The sequence below is a fragment of the Equus przewalskii genome, chromosome 22, assembly GCF_037783145.1.
Source record: "Equus przewalskii isolate Varuska chromosome 22, EquPr2, whole genome shotgun sequence".
Taxonomy (NCBI): Eukaryota; Metazoa; Chordata; class Mammalia; order Perissodactyla; family Equidae; genus Equus; species Equus przewalskii.
In genome coordinates, this window is record NC_091852.1 from 7,581,616 (window position 1) to 7,609,373 (window position 27,758).

General features: G+C 41.5%; 1 protein-coding gene across 16 annotated transcripts in view; it reads left to right on the plus strand.

The window, feature by feature from the left end:
- The window catches only part of FRMD3 (FERM domain containing 3), a 285,855-nt gene that overhangs the window by 114,809 nt on the left and 143,288 nt on the right, over nt 1-27,758 (plus strand). The window contains exons 1-2 of one of the 16 annotated variants that reach the window (XM_070590806.1): nt 5,558-5,773; nt 7,838-7,920. The exons of 9 other annotated variants lie outside the window; for them this stretch is intronic. In XM_070590806.1, the coding sequence (XP_070446907.1) occupies nt 7,864-7,920 (57 nt within the window). In that variant the 5' untranslated portion in view covers nt 5,558-5,773; nt 7,838-7,863. Of the gene's footprint in view, nt 1-5,557; nt 7,317-7,837; nt 7,983-27,758 lie in introns of those variants that run through there. 6 more of the 16 variants (XM_070590818.1, XM_070590815.1, XM_070590808.1 and 3 more) reach the window with 6 other exon arrangements.

The following is a 27,758-nucleotide window of genomic DNA, read 5'->3' on the forward strand; positions in this document are numbered from 1 at the left end:
CCAATCAATAGAAAATAAATTATGCAGGGCGTTATCGTGGTTGGCTATATGATAACAAACCACTACCCTTTGCCTCTTCCTTCTTCTCCTCCACAAATTGCCCATGAAAAGCTAATATAATGTCTCCAAAGAATCTCCTGTTCCTGTTCCAGGAGCTTAGTTTTACTGGTTGTGGTATTTGTTCATTATTTATTCCCTGCATATTTTAAAAGAGACTCCAGGCAGCCTACAAGGGAGTTCCAGATCTCTTCCATTTGCTCCTCCAGCGCCACTCTCTGTCTTCTCTTCCCCAGGAGGCAGACCTGATCAAGGACACTAATACAAGAGCCACCTTGTCCTTTGGCTTCCACTTCAGTTTGACCAGTGGGAGCCCCAGCCAGGTGGCCACAAGGATGAGAGAATGAGGTCTGGGTATTTTTTCCCTGCCTCTTTCCCTGTGAGGTGGCCTTGGGCTGGCTGTGTTCCTGGACCTGTGGTCACTGCTTCACCTGAGGCTGCTCCTCTACACAACTCTCTCCACTGGGCCCTAGTACCTGCTTCCTCCCTCGTCCCTTTACCCCTGGTTGGGGTATATGTCTGTGGTGGGGGTGACAGTTCTGCTGCTCCTTACCGAGTGCCCGCACTACCTCTGGTGGTGCCCTTCCACGCAACTCACACAATTGTAGAAATCTCTTTGGAAAGGAAACCTTCTTGTGATATCCTAAATTGAGTGTGCCCTCTGCTTCCTGTTGGGATTTTGGTAAATATGAATATCAAAGCATATAATAAGTAGATAAACACCATTAAACAAAGTGGAAGGCATAGGGATGCAGAAGTAGGAATGGAGATACCCATGACATTTGTGCACCTTTCCTGTGTGTTGGCCAAATGGATCTCTCTCTATCTTTTGTGAACTACCTGTTCAAGACTGTTGCCCATTTTAAAATTGGATTGTTTATCTCTTTGCTTATTTGTAGGAGTGTCTTAAAAAATATTCTGAACATGAGTTTTTTGTCAGATAGAAGTATTGCAAAGATCTTTCCCCACCCTCTGGTTGGCTCTTCGTTATCTTATTGACATCCTTTGTCTAACAGACATTCTGAATTCTAATGAAGCCCATTTTATCATTGTTTTTATTGTGTGGTTAGTGCTTTTAGTGTTCTATATAAGAAATCTCTGCCAGAGGCTGGGCCGGTGGTGTAGCGGTTAAGTACATGCCCTCCACTTCAGTGCCCCTGGGTTCGCCACTTGGGATCATGGGTGTGGACCTACACACTGCTTATGAAGCCATGCTGTGGTGGGTGTCCCCATATAAAGTAGAAGAAGATGGCCACAGATGTTAGCACAGGGCCAATCTCCCTCAGCAAAAACAGGAGGATTAGCAATGGATGACAGCTCAGGGCTAATCTTCCTCAAAAAAAAGAAAAAAAGGAATTTCTGCCTACTCCAAGTTGCAATGATGATATTTTCTTCCAGAAAATTTATTGTTTTAACTTTCACATTTATGTCTATGATTCATCTCAGATTGATTCTTTAAGACAGCTTTATTGAGGTATAATATACATACCATTAAATTTACTCATCTGGAGAGTACAATTCAATGATTTTTTTTAGCATATTTACAGAGCTGTGCAGCCATCTCCACAATCTAATTTTAGAACATTTCCGTCACCCAGAGAAGGAACCTCATGCCGATTAGCAGTCACCCCCCCTTCCCACGCCCAGCCCCAGGCAGCCACTAATCTATTTTCTGTCTCTATAGATTTGCCTTTTGAATTTGTGTGTGTGCGTGTGTGCGTGTGTGCATGTGTGTGTTATGCATAGTTATTTTGTCTGAGTGCAAATGTTAACTCTAAGCTTTCTGGAAGCCAGAGCAGAAGGAGAATCCCAGTGCTTTGCATGGTCCTCCTGGCTGGTTGCTGCTAGGACTACAATTCTATCATTTCAGGAAGAATGATTTGTATAAAGTCTTATAACAGGCATTGGGTGATATAATGGGCAATGTCTATGACAGCATTTTGACACAAGTTAGAGAAATCTTGAATAGTTGTTTCTTCCGCTGCCCCTCTCTGAGAGTTAAGGAATCATCTGTCACCCACTTGAGATTAGGGAAGGCAATCTGCATAAATAATAAGGTTTACTCCCACGGATTTCTGATGGTCTAAATGAATACACTAGGAGAACCTAAGGAAGCTAAGGAATAGGCAGGCAGGATGATTCTGTTAAATACCACGAGGCTGAAGCAGACTTTTGGTGAGGGCAGATCAGTCATTTTCTCAGTTGGATTCTCTGACAGGCGAGTGCCCAGAGTGCTGAAAAGCTGTACTATTTGTTTAATTTTTCTTCTTCTAAAATTTCCCCTGGCTTTATTGAAGAATGATTAACAAATAAAAATTTCATATATTTAAGTTGTACAATGCACTGTTTTGATATACCTATACGTTGTGAAATGATTACCACAATCAAGCTCACTAACACATCTGTCACTTCACACAGTTACTATTAGTGTGTGTGTGTAGTGAGAATACTTAGATCTACTCTCTTAGCAAATTTCAAGTGTACGATGCAGTATTACTGACTATAATCACCATGCTGTATGTTAGGTCTCCAGCACTTATTCGCCTTATAACTTAAAGTTTGTACCCTTTGACCTACATCCCCCACAGCCTCTGCTAACCACCATTCTACTCTTTGCTTCTAGGAATTCAACATTCAGCTGTATTGTTTATTAACGTAGGATCCATGTGCTGTGTTATGCAGATGGCAGAGCTGACATATTGGTGGGAACATTGAAGGTTCTGCTGTGTCCTTGTATTTCTACCCATCAGTGGCTGGCACACTTCTCCCTTGTGCATGGATAGAGGGCGTTCTGTGAGTAGGGCCAACATTCCTCACTGAAACACCTTCCATTCTGCTCTGACACCTGGAAAAATAGATAGCCAGCTCCCTAAATTTCTGTACCATAAAGTATGAGAGAAAATGGTTTGGAGCCTAAATAATTTTAATAGTTCTTACCACTTGGACCCTTCAAAAGATAGACATATACTTTGATATACTAAACTGGATCAGTCAATTTCAAAATACAGCCTTGCATAGCTAAATGAATTGACTTGTTGGGCAGAGTTACTCGTAGCCTATTAAATACTGAAGAATGTCTACCAAATGCAATGACTTTATTTGGACCGTATTTTGATGTTTGATGAAATGTTTTCAAGGCATCATTTAGCCAACATGGTCAGCTGCTCACAAAGGCTACTTTTTGGTCAGTCATGGCAAAAGCCACATCACTGGCATAGAGAAGGTTGCTTTCCTGTTTGTCTCACAGTTGTAGCATATCTATCCACTCTACCCAAAAGCTATATTAACTAAACATGTTTAAAAAGAAGGATTCTCATGCACTGCCTGTGGTGCAACCACTTTAGAAAGCTCTCTGGCGGTATCTACTGTAGGTAAACACACACACACTGTGTCTCAGCAATTCCACTCCAGTAGAAATAGTTATACATGTTCACCAAAGATGGGTACACGTATGTTCAGAGCAGCTTTATTGTAATAACCAAAAACTGGAAACTACCCAAATGTCTGTCAGTAATAGAATGGATTAACAAATTGTATATTTATAAAATAGAAATACCATAGAACAATAACGTGAATGAATGGTTTCACGTAACAACGTATATGAAACTCAGAAATCATGTTGAACTGAAGAAGCAAGACACAACAAGAACCACACGTAGGATTCCATTCATGTAAAGTTCAGAAACAGGCAAAACTGATGATAGAAATCAGAGTAGAGGATACTCTTTCGGGAGGTAATGACAGAAGAATATGAAGGGGCTTTGGAGGAGCTGGTCATGTTTCATTGCTGATCTGGGTGGTGGATGTATAGATTTGTCCACTTTGTGAAAATTCATTGAGCTGTGTACTTATGATATGTGTACTTTATATCTGTTATGCCAATAAAAATATTTACTTAAAAAACAAGAAGGGCAGCTAGAACAGTACTGCCTTATGTGTTGAGGATTATCTGAGAAAAGTCCATTTCTGTGCATACATCGACTCCAGAATTGGTGCAGAGTTTGAAGAATCATGAAGAACCTGAGATAAAATGTGAATGGGTAGCTTGGCTCATAGAGGGTTTCTGCATTTAGACACAAAATGTGCCATGGATTAATGAATGAGGTGGAAATTTGCATGTTTTCTAATGTTCACCCCTCTTTGATGAGGTGAAATAATGCATAATAGTGAGTTTTAGTGAAATAGTTGTATCTAAAGCTGTTTGCTTCTTCTCTAAGATATTAAATTAAGAAACTCAGGTTTCTGGAATCCCCCCCCCCCCACTTCTCTACTCACCTAGATGAAATAGCAGCCTAGTTTTACAAAGGGGTATCTGGCAGAGTAAGAGTCTGGACTTCTGAGGACTTCCTCCCTTCCTCTCTCTGTGAGGAACTAGTAAATAATGCCTCAAGTCCTTGTTAGAGTAAGTTGGGGGTTGAATCATTTGGTGCAGATTGGGACCTACCTTCTCCTTGTCCAACAAGATCTGTCCACCTTCACCTCTCTGACCTCATCTACTCCTGTCCCCTTGGCTCACTTTTCCCCAGCCACACTCCAGCCCCGCAACATTCCTCAGACCCATCCTGACTCTCCAGCCTTAGCACCTTTGCCTACCTGTTCTCCTACCTGGGATGAGTTTCCTTATTCATCTCCATACCTGATGCCTTCACGTCCTTCAGGTCTTTGCTGAAATATCATCTACCCAATGAGGTGTACTCTGACCTTCCTGCTTAAAACTGCAGCCAGCCTCCCCCACCCCTCACTGCATGGCTGAGACATTTCTAGACACGTGTAGGAGACAGCATGAAGGGATGAAAGAACCATGGTCTTTGGAATGAAATGAAAATGGAGTTTGAAATGTAGCTATTGGATCTTGGGGGAGTTCCTTAGTTTTTCTCTGGGCCTCAGTGTCCTGAAATGTAAGATGAGGTTACCTTATAGTATTGTTGCTAAGTAGGATCCTATAGGTGAAGCACTCAGCCCACAGCTTGCTCATAGCAAGTCTCAATAAATAGAATCTCTCATCCCTTTCTCTCTAACCATTTCCTCCTGCATCAGTAGGGACTGATTTAGACAGTAAGATATTCCAGGAAGTCAGTTCCACATGAGGGTTAATATACTTTCACAGGGAGAACAAGCTGGCATTGAAAAATGGAACCCCTAATATATTAGCTGAAATTATTATGGTTAGCCTCATCTTACGAACTCAAAAATGACTTTGTTAAAAGCCTGAAAGAGGAAATAGCCTGAAGTCTTAGACACAGATGGGAACTGACTATTTGAGAAGCCAGGTCTCTAAAGGGCAGGTGATGTTACAACCCTGAAGGAAGGTGAGAAGATGAGGATCTTCACTCCTGCCCCAGACATTCCGAGGCACTCCAGGGAGGAGCTGTGTCATTAAGAATCATGTTCCCAAACACCCAGAGGGTCAGCAAAAGGTACCATTTACCTATGGGGTACATTCTAGTTACTAAGTGATCACAATCTAGTGATTCTAGTTACTAAGCAACTCACCCTTCTCAGCTGGCCTGGCCTCATTATTCAGCCTGCAGTGGAGGGGAGCAAATCTGTTGTTTTTAGAAAGAGATTGGAGGGTTTCCTGGCCCTTTCATTTGTGAAAGGAAAGATCCTGGTGAAAAATCAGTAAGACCCAGGAAGGATTTTTCCCTTTTGTGGTGAGAACAGGATTAGGAGGGGTTATGACCTGGAGGGAAGACTGTCAGTAGAAAAGTGAGCGGTGGGTATCTGTCCATCACTTTCACACTTAGTCCAGTGAATATTCAGGAAAACTGTGAGAGAGACTGGTTGGTTGGGTAACAGAAGAGCTCATTGAAAAAGAAGTGTTCTCGAAGGTGCACACCAATGTTTGAGGACATATGACATGGTGGAAAAGAGCAGAAGCTTTAGAGAGGCACAGAAGATAGTGTAAGTCTTGAGTCCAGCTTATATTTTTTGCTCGAGCCTCTGTTTCCCCATCTGTGAAGTGGGGATGATAGCAGTGCTATCTACCAAAGTGATTGTGAGGATTGGATGAGCTAATACATGTAAATGGCTTATCACAGTGCTGGGCACAGAATATAAGCTAAAATATTTGCTCTTACTGAAAAATTTGGATGGTTGTCATTGTACACAAGAGTGTGTTGTGGACACTCTGAAGAGTCTCCCATTCTCTTACAAAAGTTGTTGTCCATCTTCTTCTGAATCAACATGGGAAGAAGCTGGTAGAGATTTCCCTGTGCTGATGGAGTGTTATTTGTTTGTTTCCTTGGGGAAAGGCAGAAGTTGGTTGACAAGGCAGGGAACCACAGTCAAAGAGAAATTAGGAGTTTCATAAATGGGTGTCTGATGATTGGAGTGAAATGCTAGAAAGGAAGATGGAAGCCAAGGGCAGCAAAAGTGGGGCAGCCAACCTCATTCTCAAACCAGTAACTTGCAAAAGGAGCAAGCTTTCAGTTCCACATGCCTGGCTTCTTGTTCTGGGGTGCACACTCTGTGCTTTTAAATCACCCTCTGCCTCCATCTTCATGGCCTTTCTACTCAGCTTCCCACCTCTATTGGGGCTACTCTCTGCGAGACTGGCAATGAGGAAGTTAACCTTCATGCCTGTGGACCCACAATGTTTGCACTCCCCAGTGGGCTGCTGACCTGCACTGAAGTGATTATTTGGGGGAACAGAGTGGAGTGTGTAATTTGTTGCAGCATTCTTGGAGCTGCCTAGGAAGACTTTGAGGACAATGGATTGGGGTTATGTTGGTTCTGGCTGAGTTGCTGTCTCTTCCTTCTCTCCTCTTTCCCATCATGAGATGGAAAATCCATCTCCAAGTTGAGCTCTGCATTAGTCTTTCCTCCATCTTCTCTTCACTTGAATGGTTGATCTTTCAACTCACATGCTGCTATGTGGACTGTGCCTCCAGGTGCCTGTGGGTAGCTTTAATCTGTTCTGTTAGTTGTGATGAAAGGACACAACCAGAGGGCTCAGCTTTGAGAGACAGAATGACTCTTCACTGGAGAGTCAAGTCGGGGGAAATAAAATTTCAGGTCTGATACCAAGTGTCATAACAAGGATTCCCTGTCACCAAACCCAAGGTGGAAGAGATATTGCAATTCTATTTTCCATGAATAAACCTAATTTTGATGCTAATCTCCCATCCTACTGAGGTGATTGGAGTTCCTCGTCTGTCTTTTCTGAACTTTCCCCACTTGGGGAGGCATGGTCATCATTGACTATACATCCATATCAGTGTTGGACTTGGTGGATATTCCTGGGACACGGCAACCTGGTGAGTCCAGAAAGCCTAGTTCTTATGGTTTAATCTCTCTGGGTATACCATACCTTTCCTCCCTGGTATCTTTTTGGCAACACAGAGCATATCCAGGGAGCAAGCTCAGGTCCATAGGGTGTGTCCCCTTCCTTCTTTTTAATCTGGAAAGAGTCTCTTTTTCCCTGTGATAAATTAAAGGTAGACACAAATTCTTTGCTACTGCTCCCATTGAGAGGGAAAGTCTAATTGCCCTTCCCTTGAATCTGGGCTGGCCTTAAGGAGTCACTTGTAACCAATAGAAAGCAGTGAAAATGACATTGCATGAAAGGCTACTTCTGCCTGGACCCTTTGGGAATGCTCATCCTGAGGGAAGCAAGCTACCAATTGAGACTGCCATGCTGTCAGGAAGCCCAGGCTAGTTACAAGCAGAGGCTGCATGGAAAGAAAGAAAAAGAAGAGAAAGGGGGAGTGAGGGAGGGAAGCGGGGGAGGAGGGAGAAGTGGTGGAGGAGAGACTTCACCAGCCTCTGTCTGTTCCAGCCAGCCCAACCCAACGTATCAGACATATGAGTGAAGAAATCTTCAGATGCTTCCAGCCACAGCCACCATCTTACTGCAACAGTGTAAGGGATCTCAGGCAAGAACCATCCAGCTGAAATTACACACACAACCATGAGAGATAAAAGTAAATTATTGTTTTAAGCCCCTGTGTTTTGGAACAGTTTGTTACACAGTAATAGGTAACTGGAATACTCTCATGTTCTATTCTGTTCAGTGGGTTTAGAGATTTGAAAACCAATACAGGAGGTTTTGTCAGCTATTAATTTTCACTCTGTCACATACATCTTCTGAGGTCAGGGATTGCAGAGCCTGCTGCCTCTTAAATGGGGAAGAAGTCTCAATCAAGGGAGGGAAAACAGGGATTAAAAAAATCCCCTAATTAATATCTAAAATTTTTCTCTCATACCCAACTTAAATTTGACCTCTATTAGGATGTAATTCCATTGTTGCACTCTTGTTGGGGTGGCTATTTTTAGAATTTCTTGGTTTTGTGAAATTGATGGGTAAAAATGGTATTTTGTTATTGCTTACTAAATATTTTTAATCATCTACTATGTACAAATTATTCTATGAAGCCCAATGAGAATTCAAAGAAGAATAACTTTACTTGAGAAAAGAAAGCTTGAGAGAAGAAATAAAACAAGAGTTACAGTCACACAGGACAGCAGTAGGAGAAGCCCCAGGCAGTGTTTCATCAATTTCAGATGCCATCAGAGGTCAGAGGTGTCCTTGAGGGCATAGGTAGTCTGTGAGGGCTCTGATGTAGGGGCAGGTCCTGCAGCAAATTCTCTAGCCCAAGCAGGCGAACACGTCAACAACAGGGTTTTGGTATGTCAAGGGGAGGGCTTGTGCAGGGAGGGCACGAGTGAAACCATGGTGGGGGAGCATTTTGCATAGTATTTGAATGATAAAATGAACTGGAGGAAATGGTGGAAAATAAATCAAAAACAAGCAATAACAAGAAAAAATAAAACTCAGCTGCTTGAACAGGAGATACATACAGCTTCCATTTCTGGCTTTGCCTATTCTCTTCAGTGAGGTGTGTCCTCGTTGGCATCGGGTAGCATCTACCAACCACCAAGTGAGGACCCTTTGACTCCTGTGCATTGTCCAAAGCCCAAGGAAGCAACTTTCCGAGGTGCATCTTCTTGGGGGAGCAGCACTCGTGGGTTGAAAGATGTGTCCTGAACTGGGAGGGTTATCACCAGGACCTTTCCTTGGCCTGCATGAGAAAAGCCACCTCATCTTCCCTTCTTGAGATCTTTATAGTTAACCAGTGATTGTTACCTGTGGGGACTTTCTTCCCTCCCAGGGGGCCTAGGTGGAATCTTTGGGGTGCTGGTTCTCCTTGTTTGCACAAAGCATGTGTATATCCACTGTGCAGTGGAGCAGTGGACCCAGAGTAAGGCTTCCAGACTGGTCCTCCGAGACACTTCACCTCATCGTGAAGAATTCTCTGGCTTTGGTGGCCTCTGACTTTTGTCCTTCTCATCTTCCAAGTTTTGGCCATTTAGATGGTGAGGAGAGATGGGAGGCCCTTCATAGAAAGAGATAGAAGCTAGCAGGTGTGGGGTGGAGGGAGGTAGATGGTGTTCCCTGACTGGAGGCAGAAGAAGCAGAGAAGGACCATTTTCTATGTTTTGGGAAGTCTGGAGATATGTGCAGTTTCTAAGCAATACTGTTTATCTGCTTTGTTGATTCCTACGCCTAGCTGCCTTGCATGAATCTCAAGCCCAACTTCTCAAAGTGTGCATGTGTTGAGGGTAGGAGGAGTGGGGAGAAGGAATGGTATGTGATAGAAGTGATGCAAAAGATAAGAAATTAGCTATGTAAAATGAAGCGTAGGTTATTTTTTCTGGTTTATTCCCTGGTTATTAATCTTGTTAATCTCTGGATATTGGAGATAATCATGGTATTTTTCTATTTATTTTGTTTCTTCCAGCTTTATTGATAGATAGTTGACATATAACATTGTCTAAGTTTAAGGTGTACAACACAATGATTGGATTTATGTTTATATTGCAAAATGATGGCCACAATAAATATAGTTAACAATTCCATCACCCTGCAGAGTTATAACATTTTTTTGTGGTGAGAAATTTAAAAATCTTTTCTTTCAAATATACAGTATGGTATCAACTATAGTCACCATGCTGTCCATTACATCCCTGAACTTATTCATCTTATAACTGGAAGTTTGTGCCTTTTGACCACTTTCACCCATTTTCCCCACCCCCATCCATACGTTACTATTTAATATAATCTGTGACTGAGTAAAATTGGCAGAATTTTCATCAGGACAGAAAGTAGAGCCAATCATGCAGTCTCACCCCACTCCCAACAAACTTTTCAAGCTAAAAACCTCTGTCAGCTCTGGTCCTACCCTCATCACAGGCATTGGCTTGGAGGAGGGGTGATGGACACTTTCAACATCATCTCTCTTTATCTCTGAGCTGCCCCTTCCTTGTCCCATCATACAACTTTCAGGGACCCCTGCTAGTTACATTTAGATGCAAATAAATATGCTTCAGCCCTAGTCAAAGTGGGGCAGCCCTCTGCTGAGGGAGATGGTGTGGACGCCCAGAACTGCTGGAGCTCAGGTCTGGGAATGACCTTCACCGTTATCCGGGCCAGCCCACTGTTGCATACGTGGGCACCCTGAGGCCCACGAATGTTGGTAACATGCCCATGGCCATCATTTTGCAGAGGCAGGGATCTCTACACCTATACTGGGACTTCAAGATCAGAGACATCCTCATGACACCCAGCTTCTTGTCTCTTCTTCTCCTTCTTCCTGGAGGAAAAGGAGGTGGGACTTCCCGATAATATGATAATAACTTGAATTCTGGCTTGTGCGAATCTTAAGGATACTTATAGCCATTGGCCTGTGGGAGGATAGTCTGTATGTCCCCTTCCAAGAGTAAACCAGTGATTAAACCTTAATGATTAGAAAGCGATTAGAAAGAAACACGTTACACTGATAACCAATCTAATGCTTGTTATTCATTGAAAAGCTAGAAAATGCAAATAGGCACAAAGAAAAACTAAAAATAACCTGACTCTCATCTCCCATAGATATCACCATAAACATTTAGCCTTTTAACCTTTAAGTCATTATTCGTTGTGTTGATATGTATATATAAATGCATGTGTATAAATATACATGCATATGTAAAAAAGGGAATTTTCCCAAAATTGTTCATTCCATCTTCTAATCTTTTTTTTCATTTTGTGTTGTGTCTTGAATATCTTTGCATGCCTTCTTAAGAGTCCTGAAGTGGTTCACACTTCTATACTCGTTTTTGAACAGGCGTTTCTCTGCATTCTCATGTGTTTACATGGTGCTGTCAGGCTCCGTGCTGTGCATCACTAACCAATGGACCAGCATGTTCTTCAGGTGTGAAGAGCTGGTGGATGCATCTGATATTTTCCTTTCTTCAGGAAGCTTGTGTCTGCTGCAGAGAGTAAAAACAAGGCAGAGGAGAGTTTGTAATAGCTAATAATGGCTGTTAAAATTCACATTACTCATTCTATGTTTAGTTTCATAAAAAACAAAACCTCATTGGCTAGGATTGCTGTGTAGTCAGAAGAGATATAAATACAACCAAGATAATGTTTCTCCTTTGTGACTATCACTGGAAGAAAGAGGGAGTGTGATCATCAGGAACCCAGCCTACGCCTTTCAGTCTTTAAATGTTTGTGATAAATTGTTCTCGTGCATGTGTGTGTGTGCAGGCAGGAATCCCCCAGCACACAGAGGGTTGTTTCAGGAGTTTCAGGGGCTGTGTGGGCTACAGGCCTGCTGATCGCCTGACTACTGATGTGAGAACATTCTGGAATGAGGCATCAGGCCTTCACAGAGCAGAAATTATGGACCATGCAGGGTTGATCTTTTACCAGAATAAGAAGTAGAGATTGAGAGGAAAAAATGCAGCTTAGAAGAGTTAGGAATGGAAGTGGGTGGAAATCATACATTTCTAGAAGGTCATCCACCCAAATAAGGCTGGTGCTAAGGTTGTTGGAAGGAGCGAATGACACAGTCTCCATGCAGCTCTCAGCACAGGCCCGTGTTTATAATTAGCACTCAGCAATTTGTAGCTGTTATTCCTATTATGGTTCTGACCTTTGTCATATTACTTATCACCCTAAATTATAATTTCCTGTGGGAGGCCCTGTCTAGACATGTGTATGCCAAGTAGTGGAGACATTCTGGGGCTGACCTGTTGTCTGATGGGATCTCCTTTCCCTGTCCAGTCTTCTCAACTTCCTCAGAGTGCTTCTCGGGCAAGCTGCACCGAATATGACAGTGATACACTTTGGGCCATTGCACGTGCTCTTTGAAACCACATTACCCCTGTAGTTCAGAGCACACAGGAGTGTTTAGCCACCCTTCTGCTTGGCCTTCACAGTTTCCCCTTCCTCCTCTCTCCTGGAGAGGAAAGGTTATATCTTGCTGTAAAGGAGGCCACCGACCTCCATATTAGTAGGGGAGAGGTGGCAGGTGGAGAGATGAAAGATAAAGCCTGTGGGTTTGCCACTGGGGAGGGAATTTTAGAGAAAAAGGTGTTTTCCCAGCACCTAGAGGTTACAGGAACATGTGGAGAGGCTAAGGGGCTTTGGGAAATGGTGTTGTGGGTTAGATCGTGGGTTCTCTTTAATGTTCCTTGAAAACAAATAAAGAAGAATTGAATTTCTTTCCAAGTAGTTTTGCTATTGATCTATGGTTCTTTAAATGTGTCAGGTGTGCAAAGAGCCGTGTGGACACCCATGGATGCGTTAGGGCTACGTGTGCACAGTGTTCTCTTACATTCGTCTCTCTGCCTTTGTTCAGTTGTCTTTTCTTACTGACCTTGGTTGAGGGGATTTCTTTCCTACCTGAGTGAAGCCTAGCTAACTGTGTAAGTGGTTTCTCCACAAACCATTCAACACCACTTGTTCTGGCTGCTTTACCTCACCATCCTAGATGGACCAAGAGCTGCCCTGTCAGATTATCTCAGAAGCTGGGAATCCCTCTGCCCCAGGCTCTCGACAGATAGCCAGGACTATGGAAGAGTCCTATGCTTAAATGGACCTGGTTGTCTCTAAACTATTGAGGTCAGTGTATATTATGTGCAATTTCCAGAGGAATTTTATCTTCCGTATTAAGCTCCTGGGTGCATTACATAAGCTCCTTCTATAAACAAAAGCAATCTCTTTTTTGTCCCTGTGTGTGAATGGCAGCTCCTAATTGACTATTGCCATATTTCCTTGGAGCCTTATATTCTCAAGTCATTTTAAAAATAATATTAGTGGTGGGCTATTCAATTGGATCATGGACTCCAAACTCATTGAATTCCTTCTGTCATTATAGAGATGCTCAAGGTAAATTTATGAGGATTGTAAAATAGGTGGCTATGTTGTTCTTTTAGGTAAGTATTTAAAAAATACTCTTTTGGAGGGCAAACCTGGCATATTATGCTAATTAAGCAAAGTGTTGAACCAGCCGTAGTACGATAGGTATTAGGATTCTTCACAAGCATTCCATTTGTCATCCTGTGGGCACATGGCATTTCAGTTCCCTTCCCTCTTTAAAGTTAGGCAAGATTTTTAACTTTCTTTGGCTAATGAGCTGAAGTGACATGTTGAAAAGCCACTGTGAGATTCAGCACATTCCTTTACCACTGATGGGGTGATTGTTGAAGCTGCTGTCAAGAGGAGGCCTCCATCATTCTGACCCCTAAGCAATGATGAAAAAAGCCCTCCCCTGGCCAATCAGCATTGGCCATAGATTCTATGTGGGAAATAAACCTTTGCGGTGTTAACCCACTGATGTGTGGAATTCTTTGTTAGTGCAGCCTAACCTAACCTATGCTGACTGATACATCTTGGTTCCATCTCTTGATTTTAAATCTAAATTCCAACACTAATTTGTGTTATTTCATCTTAACCTCTCTGGGTCTAGTTTCCCCATTTCTGACATGAGGGATTTGAATCGACTTCTCTCTATACTACTGTCAAACTCCAACATTCCATGATTCTGCCTCATTTAATATGCAAGTTTGTACTGCTCCCTAACTATTAATAATTCTAGTGTTTTCTCTTTGGACTCTGAGGAGCTAGGGTTCAAACCTGAATTCTTCCATTTGTTTCCTCTTTGACCTTACTCAACCTCCCTAAACTTGATCTTCCTCTCCTAGAAAATGGAAAAGCAACTAGCTCCTGTAGATTAAATCATATGAATAGTTGAGATAACATAAATAAAGAGCATTGCCCAATGTGCCAGGCACTAAGGAGGTTCTGAGCAAACGCCTGCTGATTCAGATCTGGGGAGAAGAGAAGGGGATGCTCACATCTCCTGGTGCAGCTCAGGGAGACCATGAGGCCCTGAGGGCTTGGCATGTCAGTTCACACGGCTTGTTAGGAAAATGAATGTTGCAGCTCATAGGCTAGACTAAGGGGAAAAGCAGGTGTTAAATGAAGATGTATTTAAATTCGGGAAGTGCCGATCCATGAAGACAGCTGACTTCTGAAAGCACTTTGCTTAACGTCTTGTCTTGGCTACTGGAGTGGGGATCACTTAAAAATGTATTTTTCTCCTTTGGAACTTCAAATAATGAAAGAAAATATCTTTATGTTTACTTTTATTTGGAATAATTACAAGATTATTTTCTTGGTCAGTCTCCTGATTTGGAATTTTTATGTTAATGTTCCCCCTGAGGTGCTCTACGGTTTCTTTCTTTTCCCTCCTCCCCCCTCCTCCTTTCCTCCCTCCTTCCCTTTTTTCCTGTCTCCCTCCATCCCTCCATCCCTCTCGTCCTTAATTAATAGATTTTATGTTTTAGAGTAATTTTAGATTTACAGAAAAATTGAGCCAAAAGTACAGAGTTCCCATATAATCCCCCCCATCCCTGAATTTTCTCCCGTTATTAACATCTTGCATTAGTGTGGTACATTTGTTACAGTTGATGAACCAATCCTGATACCTTATTAACTGAAGTCTGCAGTTTATATTAGGGTTCCACTTTGTTTATATAGTCTTTGTGTTTTGAGAAATGCATGATGTCCTGTATCCACCACTGAACTATCCCACAGAATAGTCTCACTGCCCTAAACGTCCTCTGTGCTTCACCTGTTCACTCCCTACTCCAACCTCATCAGCCCCTGATCTTTTTACTGTCTCCGTAGTTCACCTTTTCCAGAATATCATAAATGGAACTGTGCAGTACGCAGCCTTTTCAGACTAGCTTCTTTTTTATTAATATATTTTTCATTGTGGTCATAATAGTTGGTAACATTGTGAAATTTCGGTTGTACATTATTATTTGTCAGACACCATATAAGTGTGCCCCTTCACCCCTTGTGCCCACCTCCTACTCCCCTTCCCCCAGCAACCACTAAACTGTTCTCTTTATAAGTTTGTTTATGATCCACAAATAATTGAAGTCATACAGTGTTTGTCTTTCTATGTCTCACTTCTTTGACTTAACCTAATACCCTCAAGGTCCATCCATGTGGTTGCAGAAGGGAGAATTTTGTCTTTTTATGGCTGAGTAGTATTCCATTGTGTATATATACTACATCTTCTTTACCCAGTCATTGGTCAATGGGCACTTGGGTTGCTTCCACATTTTGGCTATTGTGAATAATGCTGCAATGAACATAGGGGTGCATAAGCCTCTTTGTATTGTTGATTTCAACTTCTTTGGATAAATACTCAGTAGTGAGATGGCTGGATCATATGGTATTTCTATTTTTAATTTTTTGAAAAAATCTCCATACTGTTTTCCACAGTGGCTGCACCAGTTGCCATTGCCACCAACAGTGGATGAGGGTCCCCTTTTCTCCATAACCTCTCCAACATTTGTTATTTTTTGTCTTCATGATTATAGCCATTCTAACAGGCATAAGGTGATATCTAAGTGTAGTTTTGAATTGCATTTCCCTGATTAGTGATGTTGAGGATCTTTTCATGTGCATATTGACCATCTCTATATCATCTTTGGAAAAATGTCTATTCATATCTTCTGCCCATTTTCTGATTGGGTTGTTTGTTTTTTTGTAGTTCAGTTGTATGAGTTATTTATATATTATGGAGATTAACTCTTTGTCAGATATATGATTTGCAAATATTTTCTCCCAGTTGGTCGGTTGTTTTTCCATTTTGATCCTGGTTTCCTTTGCCTTCCAAAAGCTCTTTAGTCTTATAAAGTCCCACTTGTTTATTTTTTTTCTCTTGTCCAAGTAGACATGGGTATTCGAAAAGATCCTTTAAGACTGATGTCAGAGTGTGCTGCCTATATTTTCTTCCAGAAGTTTTATGGTTTCAGGTCTTACCTGCAACTCTTTGGTGCATTTTGAGTATATTTTTGTGTATGGAGAAGGATTGTGGTCTAGTTTCATTCTTTTGCATGTGGTTGTCCAGTTTTCCCAGCAACATTTATTGAAGAGACTTTCGTTTCTCCGTTGTATGTTCTTGGCTCCTTTGTCAAAGATTAGCTGTCCATAGATGTGTGGTTTTATTTCTGAGCTTTCAATTCTGTTCCATTGATTTGTGTGCCTGTTTTTGTACCTGTAGCATGCTGTTTTGATTACTACAGCTTTGTAATATGTTTTGAAGTCAAGAATTGTGATGTCACCAGCTTTGTCCTTGTTTCTCAGGATTGCTTTTGCTATTTGGGGTCTTTTCTTGCTCCAAATGAATTTTAAGGTTCTTTTTTCTATTTCTCTGAAGACTGTCATTAGGATTCTGATTGGGATTGCATTGAATCTGTAGATTTCTTTAGGTAGTATGGCCATTTTAACTATGTTTATTCTTCCAATCCATGTGCAAGGAACATCCTTCCATTTCTTTATGTCATTATACAGTTCTTTCAATAATGTCTTATAATATTCACTGTATAGGTCTTTCACTTCCTTGGGTAAATTTATTCATAGATATTTTATTTTTTTGTTGCAATTGTAAATGGGATTGTATTCTTGAGTTCTCGTTCTATTGGTTCATTATTGAAGTATATAAATTCCACTGATATTTCTAAGTTGACTTTGTATCCTGCAGCTTTACTGTAGTTGTTGATTATTTCTAATAGTTTTCCAATGGATTATTTAGGATTTTCTATATATAAAATTATGTTGTTGGCAAACAGAGCAAGTTTCACTTCTTCATTGCCTATTTGGGTTCTTTTTATTTCTTTTTCTTACCCAATTGCTCTGGCCAAAACCTCTAGTCCTATGTTGAATAGGAGTGGTGAGAGTGAGCACCCTTGTCTTGTTCCTCTTCTCAGAGGGATGGCTTTCAGTTTTTCCCCATTGAGTATGATGTTGGCTGTGGGTTTGTCAATATATGGCCTTTATTTTGTTGAGGTACTTTCCTTCTATAGCCGTTTTATTGAGAGTTTTTATCATGAATGGATGTTGGATCTTGTCAAATGCTTTCTCTGCATCTATTGAGATTGTCATGTGGTTTTTGCTTCTCATTTTGTTAATGTGGTGTATCACTGAGTGATTTGCAGATGCTGAACCATCCTTGTGTCCCTGGGATGAATCCCACTTGATCATGGTGTATGATCTTTTTAATGTATTGCTGTATTCAGTTTGCCAATATTTTGTTGAGTATTTTTGCATCTATGTTCATCAGTGATATTGGCCTGTAGTTTTCCTTCTCTGTATTGTCCTTGTCTGGCTTTGGGATAGGTGATTTTAGCCTCATAGAATGAGTTAGGAAGTGTGCCGTCTTCTTCAATTTTTTGGAATAATTTGATAAGGACAGGCAATGAATCTTTGAATGTTTGGTAGAATTCTCCCAAGAAGCCATCTGGTCGTGGACTGTTGTTTTTTGGGAGGTTTTTTATTACTGTTTCAATCTCTTTACTTGTGATGGGTCTAGTCAGATTCTCTATTTCTTCTTGATTCAGTTTTAGGAGGTTGTAAGAATCTAAGAATTTATCTATTTCTTCAAGATTGTCCAGTTTGTTGGCATATAGTTTTTCATAATATTCTCTTATAATCTTTTGTATTTCTATGGTATCCATTGTAATTTCTCCTCTTTCATTTCTAATTTTATTTATTTGAGGCTTCTCTCTTTTTTTCTTAGTGAGTCTGACTAAGGATTTGTCAATTTTGTTTATCTTCTCACAGAACCAGCTCCTTGATTCATTGATTCTTTCTACAGTCTTTTTTGTTTCAATTTCACTTATTTCTACTCTAATTTATATTGTTTCCCTCCTTATACTGAGTTTGGGCTTTGTTTGGTCTTCTTTTTCTAATTCTGTTAGGTGCAGTTTAAGATTGTTGATTTGACCTTTTTCTTATTTGTTAACATGGACCTGAATTGCTATAAATTGCCCTCTTAGGACTGATTTTGCTGCATCCCCTATGAGTTGATTTGATGTGTTCTCATTCTCATTTGTCTCCAGATATTTTTTGATTTCTCTCTTTCTTTCTTTGATGATCCATTGCTTGTTCAGTAGCATGTGGTTTAGTCTCCATATTTTTTTTTCCTTTCCCAGCTTTTTTCTTATAGTTGATTTCTAGTTTCATAGCATTATGGTCAGAAAAGATACTAGATATGATTTAAATCATCATACATTTATTGAAGTTTGGCTCGTTTCCAAATATATGATCTATCCTTGAGAATGTTCTGTGTGCACTTGAGAAGAATGTGTTTTCTGCTGTTTTTGGATGGAGTGTTCTGTATATATCTATTAAGTCTATCTGGTCTAGTTTTTCATTTAATTCCTCTATTTCTTTGTTGACTTTTGTCTGGATGATCTATTCATTGATATAAGTGGGGTATTGAGGCCCCCTACTATTATTGTGTTATCATTGATATCTCCTTTTAGGTTTCTTAATAGTTGCTTTATGTACTTTGGTGCTCCTGTGTTGGATGTATATATGTTTATAAGTGCTACGTCTTCTTGTTGGAGTGTCCCTTTTATCGTTGTATACTGCCCTCTTTGTCTCTCTTTACTTGTTTTGTCTTGAAATCTGCTTTGTCTGATATAAATATGACAACACTTGCTTTCTTTTGTTTTCTGTTAGCTTGGAGAATCATATTCCATCCCTTCACTCTAACCCTGTGTTTGTCTTTGGAGCTGAGATGTGTTTCCTAGAGGCAGCATATTGTTGGATCTTGTTCTTTAATCCATCCTGCCACTCTGTGTCGTTTGATTGGAAAATTCAATACATTTACATTTAGAGTGATTATTGATATATGAGGGCTTAATATTGCCATCTTATTGCTTGTTTTCTGGTTCTTCTGCATTTCCTTTGCTTCTCATCCTGTGTATTTTTGGCAACCAGTTTTATTAGTTAGTTCTCTATGGTGGTTTTGTTTGTTTTCTCTTTGTTTATCATATATGTCTCTGTTCTAATTGTTTGTTTAGTGGTTAGCATTAGGTTTATGTAGATGAGATAGTCCATTTTCTTATAGACTCTTATTTCCTTAGACTATGCCAATTCTGTCCCTTTCCTCTTCTCCTTCTAAGTTATTTTTGTCATATCTCATTCCATCTTGTGTTGTAAACTTGTGGTTAAAATGATGAGATTATTTTTATTTTGGTGTTTTCCTTCTGTTTATCCTTAATGTTAAAGTTAGGTGTTTACTAACCTAATTTGATAGAGAACTGCCATTTTCTGATTATTGCCTTCCTATTCATCTCCTTGCTCAGGGTTTTGTAGCCCTTTTCCTATATTTTTTTCAGGTTTCTGCTGAAAAATCCACTGAAAGCCTGATAGGGATTCCTTTGTAAGTTATTTTCTTCTGCCTTGCTGCTCTTAGTATTTTTTCTTTGTCATTGACTTTTGCCAGCTTTACTGCTATATGCCTTGTTGTAGTTCTTTTTACATTGATGAAATTAGGAGATCTACTGGCTTCATTCACTTGTATTTCCAGCTCTTTCCCCAGGTTTAGGAAGTGCTCAGCTATTATTTATTTGAACAAGCTTTCTACTCCATTCTCCTCTCTCCTCTCTGGAATATCTATAATCCTTATGTTGCATTTCCTAACTGAGTCAGCTATTTCTCTGAGAGTTTCTTCATTTCTTTTTAGTCTGTAGTTCTCTCTTCTCCTCCATCTGAAACATTTCTATATTACTATCTTTTAGATTGCTAATTCGGTCCTCCATATTTTCAGCTCTGTTGTTTAGGGACTCTAGATTTTGCTTTATCTAATCCATTGTGTATTTCATCTCCAACAATTCTGATTGGTTCTTCTTTATACTTTCAATCTCTCTTGTGAAGAAGTTCCCGAATTCATTGATTTGTCTTTCTGTGTTTTCTTGTAACTCATTGAATTTTTTATTATAGCTATTTTGAATTCTTTGTCATTTAAGTTATGAATTTCTGTATGTTCAGTGTTAGTTTCTGGGTGCTTGTCACTTTTCTTCTGGTCTGGAGACTTAATGTACTTTTTCATACTGCTTGATGGCATGTATTTTTGCCTCCACATAGATATTATCTAGTCTCAGCTTCCACCTGGCACCACTGGGTGGGGCTCAGGCCCTGTGTATTCTGTGCCTAGCATGATCCAGAGCTCCCCTGTTCTAGCCACTGACTTCTTTTCCTTCTATGTGACACTCTGATTGAAGGCAGATCTGGGGCACCAGGTGGGGGAGGGGTGTTTTCTTTCACTTGCCCTTCCCCCAGCCTCTACTTTTCTCTCTGTGTGGAGCTCTGGGTGATCAAAGGGCTGGAGTGCTGGGTGGGGGTAGGAGCACCTTCTTACACCTGCACACCTTTCCCAGCTACCAACTCTCTCTCTCCACTGCACTCTGGGTGATCATGGAGCTCGAGTGCCAGGTGGGAGAAGAGGTGCATTCTTTCACTTGCACTCCTTTTCCAGCTGCCACCTCTCCCCACTGCACTCTGGGTGATCATGGAGCTGGAGTGCCAACAGGGGAAAGGGGCACTTTTTTTCACCTGCACACCTTTCCCAGCCACCGCCTCTCTCTCCCCAGTGCGCTCTGGGTGATCACTGAGCTCAGTGCCTGATGGGGGAAGGGGCACCTTCTTTCACTTGTGCACCTTTCCCAGCCCCTGCCTCCCTCTCTGTTGGGCACTCTGGGCAATCATGGAGACCTGCATGCCTTTCACAGACACCACCTCTTTCTCTGCACAGTTGTCTGGGAGATGAAAGGGATGGAGTGCCAGGTGGGTGGGGGAAGGAGCACTGTCTTTCTTCTGCATGATCCCACTCTTCTCCCTGGGCCCTCGCCCACTGCTTTCCTGGGGTGTAGTTTCCAGTATGATGTTGAATAGATATAGTCAGAGGGGACATTTTGCTTTGACCTGATTTTATGGGGAAAGCATCTAGTTTCTTTAAGTATGATGTTAGCTATGGGCCTTTTGTAGACCTTCTTTATCAAGTTGAGGAAGTTATTTCTTTCAAACATTTAAAAATTTGGCTATAATAACCAAATCAAGCAGACCTGGGTATAAATATTGACTCTGCTACTTTCTAGCTGTGTTGACCTTGGGTAAGTTAATTAGGCTTTCAAAGCCTTTATTTCCTCAGCCTGAGAAAAAATACTTTGTTGAAATTTTAGAAAGAATTGGCGTTGGAAAGCTTTCATATTATTCAGAGGTGAGTGGCTTCAAGAACTGGGTCTGGCAATGGCACTAAATCTTGAAACATGAAGAAGAAAAAAAGATGGGGAAGGAAGAACCTTTTGAGCACTGAGCAGTGGCAGAAATTGCTAAGAAGAGCTGACACACCAAATATGATTCCCCAAGCATTGGGATGGATCTGTGTGCCAGTCAAAAGAGAAATGACCCCATGCACACAAGCCATCTTTTAGAATGAAAGCTGTGGAACACAGGAGAGGTAATGGAGGTGGAGAACACCCAGGAGAAAACCAAAAGGAAACATTACCGACTCCAAGCCACTCTGCCTGCTTATTCAACCATGCCATTCCCTCAGAAACACCATTCAGGACCCAGACAATGCAGTGGCCAACCTGTTATGATTGTTCTCCCTTCTTGTAGTTGCACTGTTTCTTTGTCTTTCTTCCTTGGGGCCCTTTTATCTTCCCCAACCTTGATAACTCTAAGCCTCTTGCTGTGAGGATGGCAGTACATTTCTGTCTTCTCCAAATGCATAGTGGCCACCATGGACTTGAGATTGGCAGTTGTGTTTTGACTCTCTACCAAAGGGCCTTGCTGGGCGAGGCGGCCACTTGTGCTTTGCCTTTAGTTTTTTAGACAGATGCTCACTTTCAGGTAACTATTGATTTTTCTATCCCAACGAGTGTCTGGCTTGGTGGTAGTTTTGTTGTTATTCTCTGGTTTTTAGGTCACTCCTGCAGTCATGCCCTTCCCATTCCCCAACTTATGAAGGTTTATTGTGTACAAAAATGCTTTTAATCAATCTAGCTTATATTTTCAAGTACCTTAGCCATAATATACTGATTATTACTATGTAACATGTGTGTGCAGAATTGGGTACTGCAGGTTCCCCAAACCTTGGCATTACCTTTCGTTCATCTGAAAATGTTTGAGTAACACAAATCAAAGCAACTTTTTTTTTCTTTTTCTCCCCAAATCCCCCCCAGTAGATAGTTGTATACTTTTAGTTGTGGGTCCTTCTAGTTGTGGCTCAAAGCAACTTTTAATTTCTGTGTGAGAAAATGGATTCTCCCTCTATTCTTATTTTTCTTTAGTTTTCTCCTCATTTAAAGAACTTTAATATTACTTCTTTCCTCACTGTCCTGGGATGATGCGATTTTCTGAATGTTATGTCACAGCCAAATATCAAATACCAGTTACTGTCTGCAATGGGAAAGAACTATTAACAAAACAATACATCACTTGCTATTTAAAATCCAATTATAAAAGCTAATTTCTTTCTAAAGAAATGCTCTGTTTTGGGTAAAGCTGTGGTGCTTACCATAACAAAATTAATGAATTTATACAAATATACTTGAATTTTTTTAGCGGCGATATAAACAGAATGTTTTTATGTTGTTCAATTAAACCACAATTTTTCTTAAGTTAAGAAATGCGTGTCCTTCACAATAGAAGGAAAACTATTTAGTTCACCAATTTCTCATTACTATTCTTAGTTTATCTGCCTATGAAGGTAAATGGATTGAGGCTCTTAATTCATGAAAGAAATGCAACCACCTGTCCCTAGAAGACATACTCTTGGCAGTGAGCCCTGAGGATTCAGTTGCTGTTCAGGGCCTTGTGGTTATCCAGAATCCCTCTGGAGTTTCTAGGTATCCCTGTGGGAGTTGGATTCCTCCTTCCCAGGTAGAAGAATCATCAGAGACTGTCAATTCTGTCTTCTCCGGATGTGCATATGTGCAGGCTGTACCTTCTCCTCAAGAACAACTCTGGCTAGCATAGGGTGCCAAGCCACAGAGCTGTTTGAACAATAACCTCACAGCCTTTATTATCAGAAAGTGAGGTCTTGCAGTCCTACTTCTGTTTGCCAGAGAGGGCTCCTGGGGCCACAGTGCCAGCCCCCAGATGAACTGTTTCCAGTGTCCAGGATCTGTGCGTCTGCTTCTTCCAGCCGTTGCCTGCTCCCCTCTTCTTAGTGATCCTCCCTTAAGCCTGTTCTGTGTTGGGCCCTTCCTCCTCCCACGAGTCCTAGGACTTCAGTGGCTGGACAGTCTTAGAAGGCAGCTAAAAGGTGTAGATTGAGGATGTTTCCTCTCTGTGTAGATGCTCCCAAGTGGTTTTAAGGAAAACATTTCAAGGAACCCTTTCAAAAGCCTCTAGTTTGCCTTAGATCAGGGTTGTAAACTCAGTTCTTCTGGGGTCCTGGGAAGTGTGGGAAATGGAAGATGTGGAAGACACTAGGATGAAGGGGAACATGGTAGACTGCAAGGTTCACTCTCTGTGGAAGGGGCAGCTAATACTGAGCTCCAGCAGAGCTTTATGGGCCAGCTTCCAGACCCTCCAGCTCTTCCAGAGCAGCCAGCATCCAGATTTTCTGTGCAGTCTCCCAACTTAAAAATATGAAAACACTGTGCTGACTGAATAGACATGTTGGTAGATGCACTTGGTTCTGTGGTTCATTAGTCGATAACCTCTGTGATCATGTTTCACACTTGCAGTATTGTCCTTTCCATGCTCTTCTACTTGGCCTGAGGTTGATTCACCTTCTCTTCCAAGTGAACATTTTGGGTGCAACAAGCAGAAAAACCAATTTGTACTAGCTGAAACAAGAATTTTGTTGGCATCACTGGGAGTTCACACTCAGGGTGAGCTTCATGATTGATAACCTGGAGACAGAAGTTCCATTTTCCTGTGAGTATTTTGGCTCAACCCTGTGTTGGCTTCATCTTCAGGCCGATTTCAAGATGGCTGCAGCAGTTCCAGGCCTCAGGCCTTTGTATAATGACTTCCAGAGTGAAGGCAAAGTGTCTTCCTGAAGGTCTTTCAGAAGAGTGAACAAGAGCCATCCCAGAAACCCCAGTCAATTGCCCCTCATGTCTTCTTGACCTAAACTGGAGGTAGGGGTGGGTTATAGTACCCCGAGGCTCATGGACTTTGTATGTACCCGTGTGTGTGTGTGTGTGTATGTGTTATATGTATGCACACACATGTACATACCTGAACAAAGTTTGGGTTCTAGTAGGGAAGACAGGGTTGTATGGATGCTTGGAAATTAACCAATGATGTCTACTATAATGTGGTGTGTGTTTTATAAAACTGCCTCTCCCTGGACCTGGTGTGGTGGTAGATGACCTAGTGTTCCTTCCTGCCAGTGTCCAAATTCTAAGAACTGGGGAACTTGATACTGTTCCCAGATCCCCATATTGTTCTTTTCTTCTGTGTCCACATAGAGAATGGGGAAGATAGGAGGACTGAATTCCTACAACAGCTTGGGCGTAGGTGTTGGACCTGGGTTTGACACACTTACAAACAAACTTAACATTTCTGAGTCTGTTTTTAAAATCTATAACATGGGAGAATAGTAGTTACCTCAGTGGGTTGTAAAGAGATTAAATGCAAAGTATGTAACAGTTCTGGGTGTACAGTAAATGTTCAATAAATAGTAATTATCATTATTATGTTCATACCTTCATTCCTGAAGGTAGATATTCAAACTCTAAAACTTAGTTTATAACAATACACTAGGTATTTTGGGGTTAGTACTCTTTGCCTCACTTAACCAGTATCTAAAAGGTAGCAAACTGTCTTGGCCTAGAGTTTTAGGAATTGAGGATTGAAATCCACCATACTTTTCCATTGAAGACAAGACATTGCTGACTTACCAATTGATTTCTCTTGCTCTTTCTTTAAGCACAAATATATTATTGTTTTAACTTTACCACTGAACTGGAGAGTTGAAGTAAATACATCATCAGCAATTGAGTCAAGAGGAATTAGGGGAAATAAATGAATTATTTGTTTCTTTGTTCACTTTTTCTACCACTCAGGCCAGTTTTGGGAGGTGAATCCTGTTCCTCTCAACTTCCTTGTATCTAGAAGGATCTATGAAATTAGAGACAAAGATTTAAGTTTAAGATATTCTCAGTATTGTTAATAATGACATCTTACATTGGTAAAATGCTTTCACATTTTACAAACCGCAGGGTTTTAAGGTCTGTGAGAGTATAAATTATATTTTGCTCACTATCTCTAATCCTTATCCCAATGCCTGCTGTATAGTAGATGTTTATCAAACACATGAATGAGCCTCAAAGTAACCCATTGGTGTAGATTTGAAAGTTATCATCATAATTCCCCTTTTATAGAAGAAGAAACTAAGTCTCAGAGAGATTTCATGACTTGCTTAAGGCCACCCAATTGGTAAGTGGTGGAAACAAGACTAGAACATAGTGGCTTGTTCTGTTTTTCTAGTACATAGTTTGTGTGGGAGAGGCGAGGTGGGATTTTCTGAAAAGTAGGCTAGTTTGTGATTACAAAAATTAGGTTCATTTCCCACCTATGGGAGGGCACCCTGAGAGAATGTGGGGTTATTGCAAGGTGTTCAGGGATCCACACGCACACCAAGAATCGTGTAAAATGTGGTTGAGAAGGTGGAGAGAGGACCCAGCCCCTTCACACTTTGAGGCTCCTGGAGTGAAGAAATCCCAAACAGAAGCCCAAACATGGTAGCTCAGTTTAGATCAGAGCATCTCAAACTCTCTCTGGTGAGAGACCAGTCCTAGGTTTTGTTCCCCCGATCTATTTTGGACTAATAATTGTAAAAAACACTGAAAATAAATCACTCAATTTCTGATTTATGTCATGAACTAGTAACACACAGCACAGTCCATAAACCATAACTTGACTAGCATTGGTTTAGATTTTTAACACATTAAAGTATTACAATTGTATTCGCAATATTTTAGTACAGTATTTGTGAAAAAATATCAATCCACAGTGCGCTACAGGCGGTGAGGACCAGTAGAGGGACACAAGTTTAAATGTGTGCTGAACCAATTCTTCTTTCAACTTTGTCCATGCACTTCTGACTCTATGACCTCATTAAGAGGCAGCATCAAGAGTCTAGACTTAAGGCACTTTCGTGAGGTACAGATTATAATAACCTACTGCCCCCTGATAAGCCCTGCTCACACATTCATGTCCTACTGCTTTTCCAATGTGTGAAACACAGTTGTGTTTAATAAAACACAACTTAGGCACCAGCTCTAAAGAATTTGTATTATCTCTGTAACTTTCCCCTATTCAGTCTGTATTGAAAGTACAGCTGCTATCTTGTGGGAGAATTGACAGAATTTCAACATTAAAAATAAGTCTTTACACTTAGAATCTTTGGTAACTATTTCTCCACGTAGACCTTGAAGGATCTGGGTGAAAGTTGACTAATTCCTCTCTCTTTGCAGAATCTCCAGTGCAAGGACTCTGCTTTCTTGCCGGGGGCTCATTGTCAGTTCCCAGACCCCAGGTTTTCCAGGAGAGAAAGCAACACCTCATTCATTCACTTGATACCATCCGGTGTGCCAGGCACTGGCTTAGGCAGCAGGACAGGGCAGTCAACAATGCCCTCTCCCCCCAGGAAGCTCAGGAGGAAGTGAATGGAGGGTTTGAGTCAGTTCACCAGGGTTCCAAAGGGTGGGATGTGGAGGGCAGAACCAGCATTCACCCCCAAGCCCCTCGCCTGAAGTGACACTGTGGGGCTGGGAGCTGGACTTCTGCCCCTCACACACCTGACCCTGAAGGATCGCTTCCAGCCCTTGGTACCGGGCCTGGATGGCCTTGTCTTTAGTGCAAAGCTGGGCTTAGTGCACAGAAATGGTAGTACTAGCAACTTACGTGGCCTAAGAACACTGTCCACAGTTCCAGGCAGGAGAGGAACAGAGCAGAACAGGAGGCTGCACGCTGGCTTCCTCAGCGCGAAGCAGTGACATGGAGCATCTCAGGATGATGAGGTTGGCTGACAGCAGACTCAGGGGTGGAGCTGCAGGGTCCTGCCTCTGACAAAGGCAGAGGGAGTTTGTGTACTCGAGGTTGGGCAAGACTGACTTTTCTGAGTTGAGAAACAGACAATTCTCAAGGGAAAATGGGCTTTTGTTCTAGTGACCTCTGGAGACAGGTACAATTTTTGCACTTCTCCTGTGTCAGGGAAATTCTCCTAGACCAATGCTGCTCACACTTGAATGAGCATGTGAATAACCCAGGAACTTGCTAAAAGGCAGGTTAGTTCAGAGGGTCTGGGCAGGGCCTGGGACTCTGTGTTTCCAACAGGCTCCCTCCTGGGTGAGGCTGAGGCCTCTGCTCTGCAGCATTGCTGCCCTGCGGGTGGTGTGTTCAGGAGCAGGGACCTAGAACCCACCTGGTGGCAGATACCACTGGAACTGGCCTCACCTGCTCTTGAGGAAGGCAGTGATCCCTGTTTCGGCCACACTGCTCACTCCAGTCGCCACATTGTCTGCAGTGGCACTTCCTTCTCTCAAGGTCTTAGATCGTCTAAGGAGTTATTGCTGCAGAATATGTATTGGTTTCT